This window comes from Narcine bancroftii, unplaced genomic scaffold (assembly GCF_036971445.1).
Source record: "Narcine bancroftii isolate sNarBan1 unplaced genomic scaffold, sNarBan1.hap1 Scaffold_237, whole genome shotgun sequence".
NCBI classification, from domain to species: domain Eukaryota; kingdom Metazoa; phylum Chordata; class Chondrichthyes; order Torpediniformes; family Narcinidae; genus Narcine; species Narcine bancroftii.
In genome coordinates, this window is record NW_027211972.1 from 301,927 (window position 1) to 308,899 (window position 6,973).

At 57.5% G+C, this 6,973-nt stretch overlaps 1 protein-coding gene across 1 annotated transcript in view; it reads right to left on the reverse strand.

The window, feature by feature from the left end:
• Positions 1–6,030, reverse strand: part of LOC138750710 (protein PAT1 homolog 1-like) — a 15,777-nt gene extending 9,747 nt beyond the window's left edge. Inside the window, 12 exon segments of the mRNA XM_069912786.1 lie at positions 306–423; positions 635–721; positions 1,485–1,585; positions 1,837–1,941; positions 2,087–2,202; positions 2,827–2,944; positions 2,946–3,022; positions 3,413–3,512; positions 3,771–3,850; positions 4,428–4,474; positions 4,895–5,000; positions 5,905–6,030. Of these exon segments, the coding sequence (XP_069768887.1) occupies positions 306–423; positions 635–721; positions 1,485–1,585; positions 1,837–1,941; positions 2,087–2,202; positions 2,827–2,944; positions 2,946–3,022; positions 3,413–3,512; positions 3,771–3,850; positions 4,428–4,474; positions 4,895–5,000; positions 5,905–5,971 (1,122 nt within the window). The 5' untranslated portion in view covers positions 5,972–6,030.
• Positions 6,031–6,973: the final 943 nt, after the last annotated feature.

A 6,973-nucleotide genomic window follows, 5' to 3' on the forward strand; every position in this document is an offset into this window, starting at 1 on the left:
TGACAGGAAGAGGGGAAGGAGAGAGTTGGGGAGCGGGGGAAGGAACAGAGAGGGGGACGAGAGCGGGAGAAAGGGGACGAGAGAGGGGGAGAGGTGGGGAGATAGGGGAGAGAGAGGTCGGAGAGGGAGAGAGAGGTGAAAGAGAGGGGTAGAGAGGGGGAAAGAGAGGGGTAGAGAGGTGGGGGTTGAGAGAGGGAGGAAGAGAGGGGAACAGAGGAAGAAGGGGGTGAGAGAGTGGGAGAGAGAAGGGGAGCGGGGAGAGACAGGTGGGGATAGAGAGGGAGAAGGGGGAGAGGGAGACTCACCTCCTGAGCTCGGCCAGTTCGCCGGCCTTCACCTCCGCCAGTTCTTCGTCCAGATGCCGTTCCTCCTGTTCTGTCACTGCCTTCTGCACCTCGACCCTCCTCCTCATCCTCGCTGGCCCTGTCGGGTGGTGGGGAGTTGAGGTCAACGTCTCGCACCTGCCCCTCCAGCACCTGCTGTCGCTGCCTCTCCTCCCACCGCCCCCCTCCCTCCTCACTCCCCTCTTTCTCAGCCGTTAACTTGCCCCTGCTTGATGCATGCACATAATAGAGGGGGATATGTTCCCTTCCCATCCCTCTGCCCCCTTCCCTCCCTCCCTCCATCCACTCACCTCAGAGGAGGCTCAGCTCCGCCTGCACCACCGTGCAGCTCCCGTCCGAGGCTCATTCGCAGTCTCCGTCTCCATTTCAGTAGGACTCTGTGGATGGGAGGGGAGAGAGATTAAGGGGGATGGAGTGGGGGGGGGGGGGGTCACAGAGACAGGGAGGGGTGGTGGGGTCCAGAAGAGGTTACAGAGATGGGGAGGGCTGTCGGGGACCGGAGGGGGTTACAGAGATGTGGAGGGGTGTCGGGGACCAGAGGGGTTTATAGAGACAGGGAGGGATGTCAGGGACCGGAGGGGGTTACACAGACAGGGAGGGGTGTCGGGGACCAGAGAGGGTTACAGAGACAGAAAGGGGGTGTCGGGAAAAGAGGGTGTTACAGAGATAGGGAGGGCTGTCGGGGACCGGAGGGGGCGTTACAGAGACAGGGAGGGGTGTCAGGGACCAGAGGCGGGGTTACAGAGATAGGGATGGGTTACAGAGACAGGAGGGTTGTCAGGGACCGGAAGGGGTATAGAGACAGGGAGGGGTGTTGGGGACCGGAGGGGGTTACAGAGACAGGGAAGGGTGTAGGGGGCCGGAAGGGATTATAGAGACAGGAAGGGTTGTCGGGGACTGGGGTGGGGTTACAGAGTCGGGAGGGGTGTTGTGGACCGGAGGGGGTGACAGAGACAGGGAAGGGTGTCGTGGACCGGAGGAGGTTATGGAGACAGGGAGTGGTGTCTGGGACTAGAGGGGGTGACATCGACAGGAAGGGGTGTCGCGGAGGGTTACAGAGTCATGGAGGGGTATCGGGGACCAGAGGGGGGGTTATAGAGACAGGGAGGGGTGTCGGGGACCAGAGGGGGTGCTCCCTACCCCAGTTCCTTTCGCCCCAACACCTGCAGGTCTTTGCAGCATTCCCGGATTTCCTGCGTGGTCGCCGGATGGTTTTCCATCTGTGGGCAGTCGAACGTAATCTGGGTGGGACGTGGAGGGGAGAGTGTTTGACCGTGTGTGAGACATGATTCACAACCACTCCCTCCCTCCACACATTCTCCCTCCCATGTTTCTGTGTGTGTGTGTGTGTGTGTGTGTGTTGTGTGTGTGTGTGTGTGTGTGTGTGTGTGTGTGTGTGTGTGTGTGTGTGTGTGTGTGTGTGTGTGTGTGTGTGTGTGTGTGTGTAATATATATATATATATTCATGTAGCTCCATCCACTTCCCCCTCACCTCGCTGGCTTTGTGCAGAGTATTGATGGGGTTGGGGCACTTCAGGAAGTCCAGTAGGGAGATGCAGTGGAACAGAGTGTAGTCGCCATCTGTATATCCATCTGCCTGGAGAGGGGAGAAGATGGGTCAGTCTGTTTGTCCCTCACTCGCTCACATCCCCACACCCCTCCCGCCTCCCTCTATCTGTCATGCAACCCTCCCATTCCTCCCTCTCCCCCTCTCTCACCGCACCCCCCTCCCTGCCTCATACCTTGGGCTTCTTGCTGGAGACCAGGTCATGAACTGTCCTGACCTGAGTCTCCACTTGTTTGAAGACGTGTTTGGGATCAAAGAACTTGCGGTCGATTTTGTCAGGAGCATTGTACCCTGTGGTGGGAAGAGAGAGAGAGGGGGAGAGAGGTTGTAGAGAAGCGGGGAGGGAGAAGGGGAGACAGGGAAAGAGGAGAGGGCAGAGAGGGGGTTGAGAGGGGAGGGGGGGGAGAGAGGAGAGATTGGGAGAGAGAGAAAAGAGGAGAGAGGGGGTGAGGAGAGTGGGAGTGGGGGGAGAGGAATTAAGAACGTGAGACTTCTGGGCCTGAGCCATTGGCCGGATGTGGAGATGCGGAGAGTACCGTCGAGGGAGGGAGCAAGGAGGGACAGGAAGGAAGGAGGAGAGAAGGTTTGCCCCCTCTCCCTCTAGCTGTTGAGAGGGGTTAGAAAGGGAAGGGAGGGTGGGAGGAGAGCAGGAGGGTGAGAGAGGTAAGGGGGGGAGAGAGGGGGAGGGGGAGGAGAGAGGGAGAGAGGGGAGAGGAGAGTGGGGAGAGAGGGGGAGGAGAGTGGGAGAGAGGGGGAGGAGAGTGGGAGAGAGGGGGAGGAGAGTGGGAGAGAGGGGGAGGAGAGTGGGAGAGAGGAGGGAGAGAGTGAGAGGGGGAGGAGAGTGGGAGAGAGGGGGAGGAGAGTGGGGAGGAGAGGGGAGGAGAGTGGGAGGGGAGATGCGATCTGACAACTCACCCTGGCACACCAGGAAGATCTCTGCAGACTCTGTACGGGAGGCCTGGGGCTTAGTGGCCTGCACCTTGCAGAAGAGCTGGTTCAGGACCCACAGCAGGGGCTGGTAGTCCTGTGATCGGGAAAACCTTGGAGACGAACGTCCCGCCACGGGCTAGGAACTCGGAGGCCAGGCGCAGAGCCATCAGGGTCAGGTGGGCTGGAGGGAGGTGGCGGGAGAGAGTATCAGTCTCAGATAGGTTTCTCGCGGGGGGGGGTGTGGAGGTCGGTGATGTGGGGGTTTGGTAAGGAAGGTCGGGCTTACACGGTGAACAGTCAGGCACTGAGGGGCATGGTGGGACAGAGGTCAGGCGTACACGCTGGACAGTCGGGTACTGAGGGTTGCGGTGAGACAGAGGTCGGGCATACATGGTGGACAGTCGGGCACTCGGGCGTGGAGGGACTGATGTTGGGCATACACGGTAAACGGTCGGTCTCGACAGGTTTCCTGTACGTATGTACAGTATGTATGTACACTTGGAGAGAGGAATTCCCCCTCCCCCACCCCCACCATCTCCACTCCCCCTCAGCCCAGACCCCATACACCTACCCTGGGAGAAGGCGTCGTGAGACCAGCTTGAGCCCACGTTGGGCGCCCCGTCGTTCAGGAACACATCTGCCTTCCAGCTGTGCAGCTCCCTGCTCAGGGCCTGCAGACATACAAGGAGGGAAGGTCTGAAGGGATGGGGGTTGGAGGGTGGTGATCCACAGGGCGGGAGGGCACCTTGCTGCACCCCGACGCGGGAATCGAGGGACCGGGAACCCGAAGGTGACCCTCAGCGGCTCCTTCCCTGCTGGTTTCTGAGACTCCCAGCATCTGGAGGGCTCGGGGGGGGAGACATCTAGGGGGGGTGGGGGGTTGGGGGGTGTGTGGTCGCTGGAAAGTCCGGCAATAGGTCCGGGCATACCTGACGGCATCTGTCCGTGGTTATGTCCTCCTGAATCGAGACCACATTGGGGATGGATTTAATAGGAACGAGGTCCACACCTGGAAACGGGAGCAGATTCAGCATCGGTCCCAGTTCCCCCCCCACCCCCCGCCAAGGGAAGAGCTCTCAACGGTTACAATGGAATACGGACAGGACAGGGAATGGGGAGAGGGGTCGGGGACAGTGCGGGAGGTTACGGACAGGAAGGGGAGCAGGGAGAGGGGTCGGGGACAGTCCAGGAGGTTATGGGCAGGATGGGGAGTGGGGAGAGGGGTCGGGGTCAGTCCAGGAGGTTATTGACAGGACGGGGAAGTGGAGAGAGGTGTTGGGGACAGTGCAGAAGGTTACGGATGGGACGGGAAGTGGAGAGGGGTCATGGCAGAGAAGATTTTCTGGAATGTTGCCCGGACGTCAGGGACTGAGTCACAGGAAAGGTTCAACCAGTTCCCTGGAGGGTAGAAGAACAGGGGTGGGATTTGACAGTTAAAATGATGAAGGAAAGAGGGAGATGTAGGGGGGCTTTTTCCCCACTTAACCAGAGGACACGAGTTCATGGGAGGAGTTTTGGGGAAAGTCTCCACACAGAGGACTGAAAGAGGGTGCCTGGGGAGGATGATGGAGATGGCGATTGCTCACCAATGATCAGACTGGACACTGGCATTGAAGTCGAGGCCACCTGCAGCCTGTGGACGGGAAACGGAAGCATCGTCAGCGAGGGGGGAGATCGGCCCCACCGCTCCCTACACCCCACACCACCCCTGGTGAATACTGCAGCGGGGAAAGCGGTCCCTTTTAAATCATGACACATCCCGTTCCCATGATCTTCATCCAGCCCACGCCCCTCACTACCCCACTGTTCACCGTGTACCCCCAGCCACTTTCCCAACGTGCCCTACCGTCCACCATGTATGGCTGACCTCTGTCCCACTGTGTCCCTCAGTGCCCAAGCGGTCACCGTGTATGCCCAACCTCTGTCCCACCACGCCCCTCAGTGCCTGACTGTTCACCGTGTACACCCGACCTCTATCCCACCACGCCCCTCAGTGCCCAACCATCCACCATGTACGCCTGACCTCTGTCCCACTCACCCCCCTCCCCCTCACCATCCTCCAGGAGCCGCACACAGGTCCACGAGGACTCGGGCTTTCTGCAGAAACTGAAACCTGCGGTTCAGCTGGATGAGTTTGAAGGCTGATCGAGATCGGTAACCTGAGGAAGGGAGAAGAGATGTGAGGGCGCTTCCCAGGAAGGGGAGGGAGTCTCCTGGGGATTGTGGTAGCTTTCCACGAGGGGGAGGGAGATGCCTGGGAGAGAGATGCTCGGGAGGGAGCCCCTAAAGGGGCAAGAGCTCCCTGAGGGCAGTGAGTGCTTCCCAGGAGGGGAGGGAGCTTCCCAGGTGAGAGAGCTTCCCAGGAAAGTGAGGGATCCCATCAGGAGGGAGAGGAAGCTCCCTGGGAGGGTGGAAGATCCAGGAGTGTGAGGGAGCAATCCCAGATGTTGAGGGGCTTCATAGGTGAGGGAGCTTTTCCAATGTGAGGGATCATCCCAGCATGGGGAGGAAGCTTCCTGTCATGGTGAGGGAGATTTCTTGGTGAGGGAGCATCCCTGAAGGTAAGGGGGTTTCCCTGAGTGAAGGAGCTTCCCCTGGTGAGGGAGCATCCCAGGTGAGGGATCCTCCCAGGATGATGAGCGAGCTTCCCAGGATGGTGAGTGATTCCCTGAAGGTGAGAGAGCATCCCCAGAAGGTGAGGGAGCATTCCTCAAGGTGAGTGAGCATCACTGAAGGAGCTTCCATGAAGGTGAGGGAGCATCCCTGAAGGTGAGGGAGCATCCCTGAAGGTGAGGGAGCATCCCTGAAGTTGAGGGAGGATCCCCCAGAAGGTGAGGACTAGTCCCCCGAAGGTGAGGGAGCGTCTCATGAGTGAGAAGCAGCTTCCCGGCCATTATGATGTGTCTATGACGTTACGCCTCTGACATCATCCTTTCGACGTCGCAACGGCCTCCCACGTGACCCCTTCTTCGTGTGGCCCACGTGACCCCCTTCTTCGTGTGGCCCAATTTACCCCCCCCCTCTCACAATGGTCCCCTATGTCACACCCCCCCACCCCGTTACCGGTCTCCTTGGCGAGGTGGTAGAACTTGTCCCGCCGGCCCTTGCCCGTCTTCAGCTTCTTCCCCATGGCGGCGGCGGCAGCTCGACGTAATGACTTCAGCGCGCTGCCGTATCGCCGCCCCCGCGTCACATGAGGCCGGGTGCGCCAATGGCCAATGAGAGAGAGGAAGACGGATGACACTCGGAGGGACAATGGACCGGCTCATTATTCCAACCAATGGGAAGAGAGTGTGAAAAGCCTCGTGAGGGATGAAAGGGTCCACCACTAACACCACGTGGAGCCGCTCAGCGAGCTGCAGCCGCACCATATCCTGTCCCAGTCGCTGAACTGACAAACTGCAGTACTGATCTCTCTTTCCCTCCCGACTTGTCTCTGTGCTTCCAAAACCACATGATCCTACTAGAAAAGCAGGTTTCCCTCCAGCACGCGGTTGCTGCCGTCGGTGAAGTCTTTCCAAGAGCTTTGGCAAAGGCACTCGGCGCCGGCCAGCGTCTCATTTTTTTCACACTGTGAACCATCCAAAAAATGTACAAACGTATCTCATTAAATTTACACAGTGGTCTTTTCTCCCCTTCCCTCCCTCCCCTCTCCCCACCCCCTCCAATACCCATAAATATTCAACATAGACAATAAAACCTTCAAACAACGTCTTCACACAAAGGAAAATAAACAAGAAAAATGCATCATCTATTTATTACACACTGAATCTAGTTGTCGTCTTATCATTTTCATTCTCATTCTAGGGGATGGAGATTGTAGGCAAGCTCTCTCTTATGTTCCATGTACGGTTCCCAAATTTGTTCAAACATAGTGACTTTATTTTTTTAATTATATGTTATTTTTTCCAATGGAATACATTTATTCATTCCCATGTACCATTGCTGTACTCTCAGGCTCTCTTCTGATTTTCAAGTTGACATTATACATTTTTTTGCTATCACTAAGGCTATCAGAATGAATTTTTTTTTTGCACTTTATCCAATTTGAGGCCGAATTCTCTACTTCTTATGTTACTTAAAAGAAATATTTCTGGTATTTTTGGTATGTTATTTTTGCGCCTCATAGTTC